General features: G+C 38.5%; 1 protein-coding gene across 1 annotated transcript in view; it reads right to left on the bottom strand.

Moving 5' to 3' along the window:
* Window positions 1–18,651, bottom strand: part of LOC112969547 (probable acyl-CoA dehydrogenase 6) — an 85,186-nt gene that overhangs the window by 4,090 nt on the left and 62,445 nt on the right. The window contains exons 6-8 of the mRNA XM_026072962.1: window positions 13,267–13,440; window positions 6,247–6,408; window positions 5,929–6,079 (exon numbers count right to left, since the gene is read on the bottom strand). Coding sequence (XP_025928747.1) covers window positions 5,929–6,079; window positions 6,247–6,408; window positions 13,267–13,440 — 487 coding nt within the window. The remainder of the gene's footprint in view (window positions 1–5,928; window positions 6,080–6,246; window positions 6,409–13,266; window positions 13,441–18,651) is intronic.

Below are 18,651 nucleotides of genomic sequence, written 5' to 3'. Positions count from 1 at the left end.
CTCCTCTGTAATGCAGATAAAAATCCTCAATTTGCAGCAGGAATCCTGGACACATGCAGCTTGTTTATATGAAGTTATAAATAGGCAGTGGTAAGATCCGGCTTTGGTGCTGTGACAGATAAGTAAGACTATTTAATAGCCATTACATAAATGTGTTTGTGTTTATATTAAAAAAAAAAGAGTGGTGTGCAGGTGTGTCTTTATAGAATTGCTGATGATTTTATTTTTGTATCTATGGGTAAGAAAAGGAATATTGCCTCCAGCATTGACAAACAGGCAACCAATACAAATCTCTTCCCTGTGGAGAAAGGACAGAATGTTTTACCTAGTTTAAGAGGATCAAGATGACAAAAGACTTGAATGATATTAATCTAGCAGCCCTCTTTTGGGAAACAGAATCACTGTCAACATAAGGAAACAAAAACATGGGACTAACTATCCTGCCAGGAATTCTATGAGGAAGCTAGGGAAGATGACAAAAGATGGTAGGCTTGTATATAAGCTATTTATTTTAAGTTTGTTTTGATCATTAATACTATATCAATAATACGTGTGTGTGTGTATGTATATATATAAATAAATATATTGTTTCAGATGGGCTTCCTCTGGAATGCTTTTGCTCTGAAAAAGCAACGCTTTGCTTTCTGATTACTCAGTAGTCTCCTCATTGCCCCCACGACAGACCTGCATGTTTTGAAATATCTTCAACTTTGCTGAGGTGATCACTGACCTATGGTTCACCGTTATCTGGGGGGCAGAGGATCATGAGTCCAGCTCTTGGTAAGGCAAAGGAATCCTTTTAGGCCTTAATAGGGTAGTTTTGAGAAGGCTACACTGTGGCAGCTGGGGTACTATACAATATATTGTCAAGAGCCCGTTGAGGAACAAGTCTGTAACACACTAAGCAGTTAAGTAAGGTATAATTTTGAGGAACTGGACTTTTAGCTATTTGCTGAATTCTGTTTTCCTCCAAAAGTAGAGGTGGGGATCAGAATGCTCAAGCAGTTTGCCTGAAGAAAAAGATAAATTCTAACTATTTTATTCTGTTCCTCCCGAAATACTCCCTGAAAATAATTTCCTCTCATTCAGGAGATCCCATGCACCTGAAACATCAACTTTAGATGATAAGATTTTTTCTCCTCAACCAAGTCAAGAGATATAAATGTTAAGAAGCAATCATTTTTTCACAGATGAAAAAAACATTCATGTCATCAGTGCTGAATTTAAGAATTATACTTATGAGGGAAGGTGAGGAACCCTTTCTCCCCACCAAACTCAAGCCATTTTATCAACAATTTCTGGTTAGGTAGCAAAGGGCACAAAAAGGACCCTCCAGGCTGTCAAATGTCCTGTCTCCATAGGTACCATAACATATAACCTCCTTCAGAAATTTTTCAGGCACTGCTTTAAGGGAGTTTGTTGTGTTTTTTTCCACTCAATATTTCACTATTCTAATTTGAAGCTGTCACATAACAAACTTACTCTAATGATTAAGAACTCTCTAATTTACAGCCTAAGCATGTTCCTAACTAGTATAATCCATTTATTCCGATGCCAGTTTAACTGGCATCCTTCAGTTCAACTCCCCTCTTTTGGCTGGTATTTACCCCTCTGCTGTACCCATAGACAGCAACTCAGCCTTTGTTTTTCAAAAGCCAAGCTGTCTTTTTACCTTGTCTATAAACCTTTTGATCCCCACTCATTCTAAAAGTCAGGGCTGGTAGTTGTTTGAGTCTGAGGTCTTCCTTCAGCATAATTTTACTAGGTATAAAGTAGGAACGTGAACCTAACTCACAGTGAACACAGGGTCAGTGAGCATCAGTAAAGTTTCTGAACTTGTAACATGCTATACAAGCACAGAGACTGCAGTTAACACCACCCTATAAACCACTCTCTTCAGCCTCAAGCTAATAAAACCTTACAGCATCTTGTAGCTCTGCATCCTACAACCATTTGCTACCTACAATCAAAGATCTGCCTCTGCTCAGGTAGCCACTCTAAATTATATTTTCCTCTTGAAAGCCATATGGTATTATGATCTGAAAAGCCCCTTCTATTCACAAACACTGTGAAGGAGGCTGCTACACTATCTTCACATAACTTTAAAGGCCTGAGAAAATAAATGAAGTCTTTATCTTCCCCTTTTCTGGCAGGAATTGTTGGAATTACCAGCGCTCCTTTGATGTGGGGAAGAAACTGAGAACTCTGTTGAGAGTGAGTTTTGGCTAATGCAGCTGTGTGGGTTCTGTTTTTCTGCATCAGCCTAGCATTGACTTCATGGCAGTGATTTCTCAGAGATTCTGTTCCCTGCTTCCCTGGTTGGGAGGGCATTGGTACTGTGTCTTGCTAAATCCTTCCAACAGCTTTTTAGCTCAGAATATCACTGTTTTTGAAAAGACTATTTAAATGCTTCTTCCTTTCAGCACAACATGCACTTGATGATTACAAAAGGCTAACACTTTTTTCTTACAACATTATCTTGTTAAATTTGTACTAGTGGCAAGATTTTCTCCATAAAACGTACTGATGTACCCTCAAGATTATTATCTTGTGGTCTCTTCCATTTTCAGAGTAGCTAGATTGTTTATAGGCCATCAAAATTAAACATAATCTAGAAGATACTTTAATCTAGAGGGATAAAATGGATCTGGTACTACCCAGTGTGGCAGCCTCTAGCCAAACTAGCACAGAACAGCTAACCAGTGGTTGCGCACAACAATTTTCATGACCTTGCCCATTTCCTCCAATGGGGATTTTGGAAGAAACATCTGTGCAGGAGTGGGTATGACCTTGGCCTGTTCTGGAGCATAGCTTCACTTTAATGTCACATCATTGTATGGTTACCTACTTTGATTTCCCATATTAGAGCTAGATGTCATGTGCTCCATCTTCTAAAATCCCTCTTCCCCCAGTTATCTGGACATGCAGGACCATGATACAGCAAAGGTAGACTTCCAGAGTTTGCTATGCAAGCCTGGGACCAGGTCTTTGCCCCCCCCCCCTTTTTTTTTTTCCTTCAGTGCTCTTTCCCCTTACTCCTTGTCCCACAGAAATCATGAGAGAGTGAACCTTTCTGCCTTCCACATCAAGCCCAGGCCTAGACTCATGCTAGTTTAGTCATGCTTTGTAAAGAATGAAAGAATAAAAAAATGAAATAAAGAATGAAACTGAATATTTCAATTCATATTTTAAACATTTGAGGAACATAAAAAATAATTTAGAAGGAAATGCATTACTTATTCAAAGAAATTCAACTTAAAAGCTATATGGAAGTTTGATTTTTACTTATCCTTAATTAAAAATAAAAACTCATATTGCAATACCTAGGTCACCATAGAGGGGAAAAAACTGTTTCCTTCTGTAACTCTATGTATTTGGCAATGCTATTTTTACACTTTCTCTATTTCACATGAGTAACTGATCAATATTTTCTACTTTTGCTTTCTTGAGCCTTTCACAGTGCAGCAAGGAAAGAAGTCTAGCATTCTTTCTGTTACACCCCCACAAGAATAAAACCTGTAAGAATTAGCAGCAGTTAGAAACAGTGTTTAGTGCTTGAAATGATCTTAATTAAAATAAAAAAAACACCTTTTTTTAAGAGGGTAAGGTGACAAATTCTTTCCATTTTCCTGGAAGTGTACATAACTGCTACTAAAATACATAGATCAGTAGCTGAAATTAAAAAAAAAAATCATGTGATGAAGTCTGAAAAATTGCAGTATATTTACTACAAAATTTTTCCCTCCCTCTGGTCTCTCATAACCTGGGGTTTTCATATAGATGATAACTTCCTTCAGTAATTGATCTTCCCTAAGTCTTGATATCTTCGAGGCATTTGTTAGAGGGGAGAGAAAAATAAACAAACACAAATGCCAGTCTGTCTCTCTCCTTCTCCAGAATCATGCCAGGACAGTAAAGTCTGGAAAGTCCAGTCCACTCCTATTGATTTATATATTGTCTTGTATAAAATATTTCTATTAAATCCTTTGATATTTGGGCTCAAAACTTTTTCCAAACTCATTCTCCTTCTCAGAATCCCTCCAACTGAAGATGAAACATCTAAGAAGTATAAAAAATCAGCCTAAAACAGCTATCTATAATTACTCCTTCCAGAGAATACTGTACTTTAGAAAAGTCGCATGTTCTACAAAGTATAAAAGACTAATGATTTAAAAATGATGTTTGTGAATAAAGTAAATTGGCAAATAGTTTTGTGTGGGATCTGTTTAATATCTCCCCACCAACACTGATAAATAACTCCAATTCAAAGACATAATGTACTAACCATGCATTATGCTGTGTGGTCTTTGAGGAGTAACAGCCTGACATGTCAGACACTAACATTTCCTTGGAAACTTGGTAACGCTTATGCTGCAAAAATCTTTGTACATTATGGCTGAATGAATGTCATGCTGTGCAGTTATGGTAAGTGCTGCTTGCTACTTTACCAACATCACAGTGACGTGAATGGTTACTCAGACTGCTGCACAAAAAAGAACTATTTTAAGAAAATTGCCGCTTTGCTTATCATTAGAGATTAACAGGATTATAACATGAACTTGTAATTGTTTATTTAGGTAATATTCTACTTCAGTCTTCCTGGAGCTTGTGGTTAGTCAGTAATGGAATTTTATTGATTCACAGAAAATGTTAGTGTGTGGATATCCCAAGTCTTTTAACCTCATTTATTTTAGAGGCAGAAAGATATGTTTCTTTAACCAGCTGACATAGTTGATACTAATAGGAAATATACTCTGTATTTCTTTTCAGGAAAGCAAAAATGTGACCGTAGTAGTGTGCTTAGAAATTACTCTGGAATTCATATAGCAAAGCTCTGCCCAGAATTAGCAATAATATACAGGGGTAGGAAATCTAAAGAAAAGTCAAAGCTATATAAATGCACATGGATTCATCTCTACACATTACTACTTTGATAGTAAGTGCTTTGAGACAGGATTCATTTTAGTCAGAGTGCCTACTGCAGTTGCTTGCAGCTTCTGCATCATTGGGAACCATTAGCTGCTAATAAAAAGGTTGTGAAAAAAGTAGCTAAAAAAAAACATCATATTGACAGCTGGCTTAAAGCCACCATGGAACAGTCTGCACCTTCACTGGAAAATTTCAGGAATCCACAAATCAACAAAGGTTGAAGATCTCTCTGCCCTACCACAACAGTATTTTTGTTCATAAAATGATATTAAAAGCAGAAAGAATAACTTCTAACTCTGATGAACTGTGCCCTGCAACTCCAATGTCAATGGTTTTGTCACTTAAGAAGGTGAACGCTGCAGAAAGACATACTTGAGACTAGAGAGCTTAGCTTTTCCGTTTGCCAGAAGGGAAAGTGACTCTTAGACCATATTACCTATGCTACATGGGTGAGGCATCAGAGTATGACCCGAGAGTTTGGATCCCCCCACAAACAGACAAACTAGGAAAAGGACAGGAGTTAAACATCAGAAAGTATTTCTCTTTCTCTCCCTGTTGTATTGGTTTAAACAGAAGAGACATATCAGGAAATTATTGACAGGTTTATATGCCACTCTCTAGCATAGTTTCTACTTTTCTGCTGTTTTCTACTTTTTTGGAATAACCTTCATTACTCCAAACAAATCAACATGCTATAAAGAAATGAGTTATAGATTTTTTTTTAAAAATGTTCTGTTCTCACTTTACACAGACATAACATTTATCAAAACTTTGACCTAACTGAAGCACTGATTTTGCTAACTTTTGTTTAGGTATTGTATTATGAGGGCTGAACTGAAATCTGTTATAGTAAGAAAATGAAAGTTCCATGTTGGTTCTCCTAGAGGAGGGCCTTTTTAGCATGAAATTAAAGAGGACAAATATCCCACATAATTTCTCATTTCATATTTTTCTTACATCAGTAAAGGAATTTCCCATATTCACCACTCATTTGCTTACCTGTAAAATCTGCTCACCAGGACCTCACTGGTGAATCCCATTCCTCCCCAAAATTGAAGACAACTATCAGTCACCTCACGGGCCAGACGACCTGCCTTTAGCTTAGCCATGGAAGCAAGTTTGGTCACATCATTGCCTTCTACATAAAGAGCTAAAAAAAACAACAAAAAACCCCCCCAAAACCCACAGTTGTACACAGAGTCTCTAATCACCACCTGTCTCACTGCCAATTGTCTCCCCATATTCCTTTCTAAAGAACCTGAGAAGGTTCTTTACATTAAGAAAAATACGTCTGAGAAGACAGACGTGGAAACTCACCAAGAGTCCGGTAGAGCAGGGAGCGAAGGAGTTCCACCTCTGTTGCTAACTCTGCCAGGCGGAAGTGCACTGCTTGGTTATGCAGTATTGACTGATCGAAGGCTTTTCTCTGACGAGTGTAGTCAATAGTTTCTTGTATTATATTTTCCAGTGGTGTCAGGACTTCAAGAATCAAAGCACAGAACAACACATCGTTTTACTCAGATCTTTTCAACAAGAAGGGAAACAACACATTGTACAAACAGTACATTAGGTTTTTTGAAGTAAATTATTCCATATGCTCAGATTGGGAGGCCTAATTTAAGTTCTTACAAAATGTCTGTCATTCCCATGTACCTTGAAGACAGATTCTTTACACCTGACAGATGATTTTTACACCCCAAAATGACAAAATTCAGAGGAGAGTGGGGGGGGGGAGCAGGGAGGAAAAGTAAAAGAGAGAAGTACTCCTAATGACAAATATGAATACTTTATCCTTAGGGCTTTTTATCATTTGGGGCTCTATCAAAAGCTTGTGACAACTCCTGCTTTCCAGGCTATGTGAGTTCTAAAAGGTCTGTTACAATCTCAAAAGAAAGTCTGAAGGCACACAGTCTGCTCATTGAGGAATGCAGTAGAAATATACATTCAAGAAAGCTTTCATACGGTAGAAACCTATTCAGAGCTCAAAGAGCATGAATAGGCTGTTCACTGTTTGCATTCTGTGATCCAAAATCCCAATAAATAAAGGAAGGGAAAAATATTAAGCTTCACAGCCATGTTTAGTAAATTCTAAACTGTGCTTCTCACAGAAACAGAACCAAAGCAGAAGACTGCTGGAAGACAGATGAAAGAGAGAGAGAGGAGAAACTCTGCTTTAAAGTAAGATGACTAGTTCATTGCAATTGTTTTGAGCAACCTTAGAGGGACTCTGTTTTAAACATAAAGAAAAAGGAAAAGAGTTTGCTTTCTAAGACAAACCAGCCCTGAAATGGAGGACTAGGTTATCATCTCTTGCAAATTAGCTAGGGTAACATCAGGTACTGAATCAACGCAGAAGAATTTTGTTTGACAAATGTGGAATCATGGTCGTTATGGCAAACCATAGGGAGAGTGGAGAGAATTCACAAATTCATCCGTATGAGAAGAGTCACATTTTCTCTTTTGAAAGTATGCATATCCATATATATGAAATTTACAATCTGAAATGCAAAAATTGGAATCCAAAATGCAAAATACAACCAAGCCTTGGTTACTACAAAATTCCTTTTCCCATCTACCATGGCTCTCCCAGTTTATCCACGACAGTGCCTTACAGGATCCCTCTGTGCTTCCAGATTCTCTTTTGCATCATTTTCAAGACCACCTCTGCTTATATTTCTGTGCTCATATACAAACTTTGTATCCCACCGGTTCCTCCCCTACATGACCATTTATCAACTCTTCCACAGAGCACCATTTTTCGCATTCTGTCCCCACACTCCAGAATGTGATCAGCTTTTCTTGTTCCTTAAATATTTCCCCTCCTTTTACAAACAACTACCCTCAATGCTTATTTTGCAAAAGAGAATACAGAATAATGTTCTAGTTTCATCTGTATTAACACACTAGTCTATGCTGCTACTCTACTGCTGGTTCTCTAGACAAGAAAAAAAAAATGCTTTTTTGAGGGACAGCTCTTGTTCAGAGGGAACAACCTTGTTCTTTTGAAGGACCATGTTACACAATGCTATAACATGTAAGACATTAGCAGATTTTTCCTTGTACTTCTATGGTCTCTAGCTTGAGAGATGCTATAGAAAATGGTGTCTAAGAATCTCTTGTCCCTTGCCCTCAACCTGATACCTAGGAAGTGTATAGCAGAGTCTGAGCTGCTGGGAGGGAAACTAAACAGTACATGCTAATGCTAGGAAAGTAGAAGTGAGGTGGGAGGGATGAGGAATCCCTCGCTTTGTGTTGGTCTATCAGAAGAAGGCAATCCAGCCTGGCTCATGTGGTTCCCAGCAGCCAGCACCTGGGAGAGAAGAAATGAGGAATGTCCAAGAAGGGGCAGGAGCAGGACTGATTGCGAAGCAACAAAACAGCACCTATTTAGATCCTGATTGCAAATAGGCTGAAAGTCACCAAGGGGGGGTTGGCCCATCTCTGCTCAGGCTGCTAGAACACATGGGGCTGGGAGCAGGGAGCCTGAGCTCTCACAGTGTCTGCATGTGCTTCACTACCTCCTTCCTGCCCCCATGTCTCAGCTAATCCATCCTCCCTGTTTCTCCAATATTCCTTTAGCTGTCATCTCTATCCTTCTACTTGTTTCTGGAAGCTGTCATCTGCATACAGAAATAAACAGGAAATCTTCAAAGGACAGGTATTAGAGCTATGAACATAGCTCTAATAAGGCAAGGCTTAACTGTGCAGCAAACAGCAATGACATGCAGCATGCCATGAATACCATGAGTGACAACAGCCTTTTACAACATAATAGCATACAATACTTTGTTAATCATATAAGTACAGACAGAGAAATGTCATTCTTAACAGTGAAACTCATTTTCTCTCTGAACTTCTATCTTTTTTTAGTGTACTTGTATATTTGTTTCCTCTTCTGTCATATAATCTTCTCCATATCCTCAGGTAATATTGAATCCATTGGTTTTGACTGACAGCACATGCAGGAATTATCATTCTGGAGTGGCCTAAGGACAATACAGTCCTCTAGACATCAGAGATCTTGAAGATCTTCAAGTTCAAAGACCTTGAAGTTGCCAAATGTGAAATAATCTTTTCCTTATATACTTCCATCCAACTTATATTTTCCCATTTGAGCTTTCTGCTTACTGTAAACATAATTTGCCTTGCTATGTCTCCTCTTAAAATGAAAGAAAATTAAAATATTTTTCTCACAATGTTGCTGATCACTGTCTAGTGAGATGCACAATGGACTACTATCCCCACACTGAACAATCTATCTCTTAAAGATGTGGGCTATACATGCAAAATGATCTGTCATCCTGCTTACTGGCCATGACTCAATGCTACTCAAAAAATGAGACTACAGAAGCAGATAGAAGTAATTAGAAAAGTGCCATTCTACTCTCTCATATGCATTAAACTCCCTCTTTGCCCCCAAGTTAAGCAATTCACAAAAAAAATTGTTCGCTTTCTCACCACAGCAACATCCTTTTCCTGTGATCAGAGTAACTGGTCCTCATACTAACTGCATTTACTGAGTGTCACAACATGAGAAGAAATGTTGCAGTTGCTTTTTTTTCAGTGAAGGAAGAAACACAGCAGTTTTTACCAATGCCTTTGATACATGTCACTCAGTAAAGAAGATCATATCTGTGACCAAATTTTGATTTGGCAGAATAAGATTCTTGAAAAAATATAAGCTTGAATAAAAACCCTTCCAGGAAATTTGTTTTCTATTTGTGTTTTAAATTTGGTTCACTGAAAATTCATTTAAAAAGAAGGTGAAGAAGGAAGGGAACTCTCCACACACGTTCTAAGAGTTGACCACAAAGAAAATTAATAAACAAAGGGAAGGCATGTGATACTTGATACAAAAAATACTTTTTAAAACAAAAAAAAAGAAAGAAAGAAAAGAATTGTAGTCATTTTTTTCTGTCAGATTTTGGGAAGCAGTCAAAGCAAGCATGCCAGGATTTGTCCTTAAATTGTTTAAAAGCAGATTGATGATTTTCAGCGTTAAATGAGTAGTTATGACTGGGGAAGGAATAGAAATGTCCTCTGAGGGCCAGAAATGAGGGCTAGGAATACACATCCAGACCTAATCCTGAAACTGCTTAAGGCATGTACTTAGTGTTAAATATCTGAGTCTTCAACAAAACACTTATGTTTAAGCGTATGTAAAACTGTTTGTCAGACTGAAGTGTAACAGTACCTGTAATGTTGTGGTGTAATATATCATGTCCATCAAGCACCTGGTTCCCTTCTGAACATCAGTTACTTTCTTTTTTCTTGTTTGCCACAATTGGTTTCTTATAAGGTTGGCAGATTGACCTAAAATCTGGGCCTTGTCCCTGCTCTCCATGATCTTCATGCATTTTATATCAGACACTCAATAGATAAAAAATGAAAATAACCCAGGGGGACAAAGCAAGGCCTGGTTCCTTGCCACTGAATACACTGACCACTGAGCTGCAGGATCAGGCTTCCCCTTCCTTTGCTAGCTCCAAGGCTCTTCCATTGCAGCTGTGCTCGCCAGGCTTCCTCAGGAGGGCAAAAAGATGCCCTTCCCAGATTGCTCATCTAGTTGAGAGGTTAGCCTGCTCTTACAGTGTTGTTCTGGCTGAAAAGGAGAATTGAAATGTGGTGTCCCACTTCCTGAAAGAGCGCTTTAACTGCCAGGCTATTATGCAAAGTTGGACAGTACCAAGCTACCAGTGGTTTTTAATACAAGTGATCTAACCTGCTGTGCTTTGTGTTTTGATGCGGTCAGTGTGTGTCAGACTTGCTAGGAGCATGACTAAGGCAGCAGGTTTCTCCACTGCCTGGCAGCGAGATGCTTAGGGAATATCACTGGAACCTGGAATGTCTGATCATTTTGTTTGGTTGAGATCCCAAATTGAGCATAAAAATATGCAGCCAAGTCCTTACCATCTACATTAGCCTTGATTATGTTTTAGAGGGCAATTATTATTAAAATCCCCTATTGCTTTGATATGGCAGGAAGGCAGTTAAAATTTGAACAGCTCTTCCAGTAATAAATGCTTGAGGTGATCAATTATGTGTACAAGAAGAGGTGAAATGCAGCTACTTGCTCTGGAAGGTAATTAGCACAAGACACAAAAGAACTATGTAAATTAAAACAGATCCTGACAGCAAGGCAAAACTTTCTCTTCCTTTCATAAGCTCTCCTAAGGTGGCATGGTAACTACTGTTTAATAGCACAGTCATGATTAGTGAAAAAGAAAGACTTTTTTTTTCATTTTGATGATGCTTATAGAAAAATGACATGACAAAATATATCTACAGAAAAACAGCCTTCTGCCAAACTGTTTGATTTTGTCCGATTTTCTGATTCATTTATGTTTTACAAGTTTGGGACAAATCTATGCTTGTGATAAGCAAAGAATTCTGAAGTCAGATAGTTGAAGGGCTTATGTTGATGGATACTTGAGGTACAATTCAGTTGCCTCTGGAGCATACAGGCAGTTCTAGATCAGTGCCAATGCTGTACTATCTATCCTCTAGGAAGGAAAACCATTTTAACTGTACCCTATTTACCAGGTTTGCTACATTTCTGCTTAGGATTTCCTAGGCAGGAATACTCTTTTCCTAGAGATTTCAAAACTTGCCTGGACAAGGTCCTGAGCAACCTGATCAAACTTTGAAGTCAGCCCTGCTTTCTCCAGGAGGTAGGATTAGATGACCTCCAGAGGTCCCTTCAAATTGAGATTACTATCTGAATGTGCACCACATAGATGAGCTCTGCTTGCAGAGTAAGCCAGGCATGCAAGGATCTTGGCTTGAGGAGCTACTCTCCTGTGCAAGCAGCTCTTCAGCACAAGTGCCCAGCCTGCAGCACAGGCGCTGCTCTGCTGACCTGGGCCAGCCCAGCTGGCACGATGCTGTCAGAAGCACCAGTCTCGCTAGACACACTCTGGAGAGCTGATCTGTGCATGGGCGGTAGCTGTTTGCATGCAGTTTCTAGACATCCAGAATCAGTCCAAGTTAAATATGGGGACAAATTTGAGAAATGCTGAAACAAAAGGCTCCCTGCATGAGAGAAAATGCCTGAATGTAGTCGGATGGCCGTGTGCTTATCTAGAAGAGATCTACCCCTTCTAGCCCTTGCTCCAGGAAACATTTACCCTTTAAAGCAAAGCAGAACAGGAGAGGCTGACTGCTCTCAGAGCATCTTAGAACACTTCCCTTGATACAGCAGTCCCCATTCATGCTTTTAATGGTAGGCAGACAGAGTGAGTTCATATCAAACTGAAGTGAACAGAGTTTCACCCCCACCTGGTAAGTGTCCTAAACAGTGTGCAAAAGCAGGACCAGCAGTAATGCCACATCTTCCCAGAGTTTGGAATGGCATCCCCTACAAATCCAGTCTCTTGCTCTTTGCTGAAATTGCCCCACATTTGCTATTTAGCTCAGGCTGAACTAAGAATTTTGGCCCAAAACAAAGACATTTTTTAAACATCTGAACTCCAAAATATTTGGTCTGGGACCAAGTCATAACAGACAATATTTTTTTTATTTGGTCACTGAATCAGAAAATCAGTTCTTACAGTTCCTAATTCTTAAACAACACAGACAGTAACAGACAAGGTATGCATGAAAGAGTACAAATATGATGAGATTATTTATACAACTCTAAAATGTAAAGAAGACCAGCCTTCTTACATTGAACCACATTATACTTCAATTAAAGCAGTAAATATTATGAGAAAAAAAATGTTGGAATGGAAAATAAAGACTTGGATCTGGTAATCTGGAATATCCAGAATTTGGATATCTCAAACGTCCAGATTTGAGTATGGTCTGAGTTCAGAAGAACAGGAATTCTGTGACAGCATAACTTCAGGGAAAGGAACTGGATGGGGTACTGCATACATCTGATATGTATAGAGGTAAAACAGCAGATCTGCAAAAACAAAGCTGTCTGTACACAGCCATTTAAATTCCTTTTAAAAAATCTAGAATAAAGGTAAACATCATAGCTGACTGTACTACATTAAAAGTCCCCTTCCATCTATTTCATGCCAGTATTTTGATAAACTTTGTACTACATTTGTAGCCCACACAACATGATACTGCATTTTCTTATCAGCAGAAGGCACCAAGAGAAAGAAACAAAGCAAAAACAGCCCTTATGATGCCTCAGAGATTATTTTCTTTCTATTTCAGGTTTTCCTCCAGAAAGGGAAGGTTCTCCGTTTTCAGGCTATGACAGATTGTAAAAACAATTCCAAAGAAATAGGTGTAACTTACAATAAAAAGAAAGTGCTATTAGTCATTCTGTAAGAGTGACTCCTGTGTCCCTGCCGGGCCCCAGAAGCACAAACGATGACTTACCAGTGGCTACTCCCCACAGCCGCTCTTCTTGGAATTGCAACATCTGATATGTAAAACCCATTCCTTCCTCACCAATGAGGTTTCTGCTGGGGACTCTTACATCTTCAAAAAAGATCTGAGCTGTGTCTGATGACCTCATGCCCAATTTGTCTATCTTTTTAGCAATGTGAATGCCTGAAGAAAAAGAGATATTAGAAAGGCCACAAAAAGTAGGAGTCAGACGTACAAGTATGGCATCTTAAAAAAAGTAAAGCTTTTAGATGTGAAGATGTATGCCAAAGCTACAGTGAAAATACACCTTTAGGAAAACATGAAAGTACTTTGGGCTTTAAGAGTAAAATAGCCCACATCCTATTTTTATGATTTTTTTCATTTTTATTTAAGTAGCAAATCAGAATATGCAGTTTTAAAGGTTTTACTTTTCAGAATATCCCCAAATAAAAATTATTTGCTACCAGAAATAATCCTACCTCATAGATCTCTTGAAATCATGCACTATTTATTTGCTTACATTTGATTTTTAATGCACTATAATAAAATGCTGGAATTCAATTTAAGAATACTTGTTGAGTGTCTGCAGTGAAACAGTAAAGAAATATTTAACAATGACTAACATCAGAGTTATGTTTATATAAATCTGCAACTAGAGAATTTCCACTCCTGGAAATCCTCTTCCTTCTCTCTCTTCCACATTTACCCTCCTGCATCCTGATCTTCTCTGGTACCTGTTGAAGAGACAGTTACAGTCACACACACCTCTCTTTCCTAATAATAAAAAGGTTAGACAAATTGACAAATACAAACATCCAACTGTTCCAAATCAATTGCAAATTTTGTTAAAACTATGTATTTTGTGATGGCCTACAATATACTACTTAGTCCATTTAAATAGTCACAGAAGGGCTTATAATGATCAAGATTCACTCCTTTTGAGTTTTCATGTGGACACCCTTGCAGAGAGGGTTTGCTTTCCCACAGGCCTACCTATACAGCATAGATTCTCACCCAATGTGCAACGATCTGTTGGAGATGAACCTGATTCCTGTAGAGAAATCCTGTTGGGATCTCCATTAAGATCTCAAAATTGTTTCAGCTTTGGCCACAAAAGATTTAAGCTACATAATCACATCAAGTAGTTGCAATTTCATGGGGGGTTTTTTCCCTGTCACAAGCTCTGCTTGCCATAGTTCAGATGCAAGCGTTGCTTATCACTGTGCCATGAGGGTTAAACAGACATGCACTGATTTTTGTAATAATTTCCTTGAAGTCTTCATCGGTCTTCACCTCCTTGTTGCTCTGGGATTAACACATGAAAATTCTAGGTGGCAGTTAAGAATGCCTCAGAGGTAAACTGAGGCCAACAGCCAGATATGAGGATTTGCGCAAAACATGCTATTAGATCTGCCAAGTCAATATATGTAGAAAAAGAATCATCTAAATCAGCATATATGTCTTTTGCAGAAAAACAAACATTTTGCTACCTACAGACATGGTCTTTAACCAATTTTGTGATGAAACAGGATTTGGGTAATTTTTTTCCTCTTTATTCTATCTTTTGCAATCCTTTACTAGTCTGTAATGTGGCTTAGCTGGCTAACATACAGATTGTTGTGGTCCCATTCTGCACTTATTCAGTCCTTGCTATCTTTCACGGATTTCAGTGAACTTCTCTTTCTGAACTAATACAGACATCTCAGCCTTGTATCCTATTGACAGGAGGCCTTCAGCCTTGTGAAAATTACTTTGGTTTTGCAGGCAGGAGCAGCTGGCAGTCATTTCCTTTAAATTTATCCTCAACAGCAGCCCTGAATAAGATATAGAAAGTTTCATCTCTTAGCAAATTAGAGATGAAATACTGAGGCTGTTTCCAAATGCCAAGACTACTCTCAGGGCAAGGTCCACATTAACTTCTACACCTTCCACTCAGTATTTTTCTTTATCAACGGTGACTACTTAAGCCAATACACAAACAGATTATGTTGCGAATACTTCTTCTGGTACATGTTCAATGTAGAAAGAAAATCAGGCCAGCCATATAAAAATTTTTGACTCTTGGATTGAAAATTATCCAGCAATTTGCATCCATTCAGGCCAAAAAAGCATTTGTGGTTTGTTTCTATAGTAAAATCAGAGCAAAGCGAATATGCACTGAATCATTTACAAGCCCAAATGATTTTTGGAACATCTCTTCCTGGTGGAATATTACCACTTGTTTTCTTTGAGAGTCTCAGAGATCATGTCTTTGGTCTACTTCCAGCTATTTTTATGTAATCACTGCTCCCAAACCATATGAAGATGTACTTAATGTTCTTTTTACTGGGCACTTTACTGAGGACTCTGCTGAAACAATTGCAACAGTCAACAGTTCTTTATTTTGCTAAATCAATCCTATTGTGTATTTCCCAACACCCACATATGGCAGCTATGAAAGAAAACTCTTAATGATTTTGTTAGAGGAGCTTAATGTGTTAATGATTTCTCATATCTATATTTTTTTTTACAGATGGGTTGCGTGTTCAAATTTCCTAAATATTGCAACATTCCTCGTTTGTTGTGGCTTATCAGTTTCACTTGCTCCTAGATTAATTCACATTTCTCATTCAGAAAGAGGCCAAACTGTGTCAGCCTCACACAGTGCCCCCTCTTTTGCCAGTGTACACTTTACTTGTTTTCTTTTTTGAACACACTGAAACATAATAATCTCTCTGGCTATGATGGGGCATCAAAATCTTCCTTTACTTAATTTGATAATTTTAATTCTCCTCATGAGGGGTACTATACACTAAAAATTACCAGCAGAAGTAGAAATCTTCCTGGATAAATCTTGGCGTTTGTCTGTATTAAAGCACAAGCCATCCACTAACCCACAAATCTCAATCTAGCAAGGTCAGGTGCCTGACTTTCTAATATCACTAACAGAGCCCTTTGTGCTACTTGTTCTAGTATCACTGAGATGGATTGCTATATCTCTTCCTGGGCAGTTTTTCCCAGGTGTCCTTGTTTCTTCATTTTCTCCTACTCCTTCAGTCTTCTGACAATCTCTTTTATTTCCTTTATTCCATCTTGAGAGAAAGGCAGTTGCTCTCTCCTGCCACAGTTTAGTGTCATTACAAATGGAAAGAGACACATTCTAAATTGCAGCCTGAGAAACATGCTCTTTCCCCTTTCCTGGACATTCCTCTCTTTATTATCTCCTCCTTGCAATCTATCCTAGCGCTATCTGAGAACTCAGAGGACAAAGTAGTGTACAACTACATCCCAGATTAGGGCAGCAAGCCATTTGTTTTACCATACCTTATCTTGCCATATTTATACACAGACATTTTATAGCCCCCTAGATTCTCTTTCATCCCATACTAAGTGCTGCATTTTTTAAACATCTTTAATATGTGGGGTATTCATCTGATTAATGTGAATATCTATTATGTATCCACATTACAGTTATCCAAATTCCTTTATGCATTCAGCAGTGTCTGTCAAAACCAGACTATCATTAACTTCACCCCAAAGTAGACACTGTATGAACCTAAAATTAGAAGAAGCAAACCCCACTTCAGATCTCCAATAAACTGCTGGTTGTTGAAGTTAATACTTACAGACTTGGAATTTTTTTTCTTTACATTACATTATGCATGTATGAAACACAATTAAGTTTTTCATGAAAAATGCTGGACTACTCTACCACATCCTTCCAGCTGCTAGCAACAAATGCTTTGCAGCTGTGCCATGGATTCTTTCCTTCCGCTGCCGTATAGATGAGTGACTGCAGCAGTTAGTCAGACATAACAAGCTTGTTCTCCATTGTGCGCACTCTTGAGCTTTGACATACGTACGTCTATAGACACTTAATCATGCATCATTCTGTGATGTCATCTAGACATTTCCTGTACAGCCTTGGTCTGCTGCCCTCTAAAGGACATGATCTTTGGCAAACAGACGTTCTTAGGATGTATCAAAACAGCTGGAGCTTCCTCCTCACATCTGTGTCAAATGGCAGCCTTTTTCAAATTTTTCCTTCCCCCCCTGCCAAAATCTAACTTCTTACCCACTGAGCACAACCAACCGTCTTAATACTTCATTTGAGAAGTTCACCAGTCTTTGCACAGTGACCTTTTCGAAGGTTCACATCTTCATCACACCGAAGAATGTAAACATACCCACTTTGAGGAGTACAATTTATTTTTCTAGGAAGATTTCCACATCTCTGTGCATCAGCCTCAGGTGGCTTAGGCAATTTTTCTCCTCACAGTCTATTTACCACAGTTTCCTTCCACAAGGACTTAGAAATTAGAAAACTTGGGAATTAGAAAACTCACTGGAAGACCCCTTAAATAAGACAGTTAGGGATATCTAGTTTTGTTTTGTGTTCTTCAAGAATGCTGAAAACCAAACAGGCAGGAATTAAAACTGTTCAAAATTAAATTTTGATAGCCAATAAATACACTGTAAAAGTCCCTGTCAACATAACCTTAACTATACCCTCTTTGAGTGATATCCTTTATGTATACAATACCTTACTGCTGCAAGCTGTGTAGATAACTCAGGAACAGACCCTATGTGGTCTGTAGCGCTGAAACTTGTACCTCTTAGATCAGGCTCTATTTCATCAGTTTCTTCACTCGGACTTCTAGCCCATACTTCAGAAACAAGCCCCTGCTTCCAAAATCGTAGAAGCTTTCACTCTGGCCTGCATTTAACTCTCACATCATTTTGTAATTTAAACTGATAACGATGATAAACCCCTGGCAAAAAGATCCCTCTGTAGAGCAATGCCCTGAGACTTCAGTGCTTATTGCTGAAACAGGCATCCTGGATACACTTGTGCTTCTTTTCAGCAAGCCCACCAGGTTGGATGGAGGAGCATGGTTACCTGAGGAAGACCAGGGCCCTCAACTCAATGCAATCACAGCATGGCTTGGCAGCCTTCTACTATTCAATACAGCTGGTCAGTAATCCCAGTCTGACCAAGTGAGATGCTTCCCATGGGCTGTTGGGAGGCAGGTGCAGGGATGTGGGATTAAGATCGTGTTGGGAGGCATTTCCCATGTATTTGCAAAGTTTGAAGTCTCCAAACTCCTTATCCTTTTATTTTCACAGGTTTGAAAATCACTTTTAAACATTCTGTGAAGAAATAAGACAGCAAGCTTAAACATCTTGATTTATTGAAAAAAAGTATATATTCTGTTCACCAATCCTCATTCAAAAAAGGAAAGAGTTCAACACTATTTTTGAAAGATAAATTGAGAATATTTTACAGTTCATATGTAGCAAAGCTCCCTATGTAAATAAGGTAATACTTATTTTGAGTACCGTTTGCAGTTTATTGTTTTCTGGGGACAGAAAATGATAGAAGTTTTGTGAAACTTCTTCAAAATTAAAAGATGC

Source organism: Apteryx rowi, unplaced genomic scaffold (assembly GCF_003343035.1).
Source record: "Apteryx rowi isolate R43461 unplaced genomic scaffold, aptRow1 scaffold_1093, whole genome shotgun sequence".
Lineage (NCBI taxonomy): Eukaryota > Metazoa > Chordata > Aves > Apterygiformes > Apterygidae > Apteryx > Apteryx rowi.
Note: the sequence above shows the minus strand (reverse complement) of the source record. Positions and strands in the feature narration are given on the sequence as shown.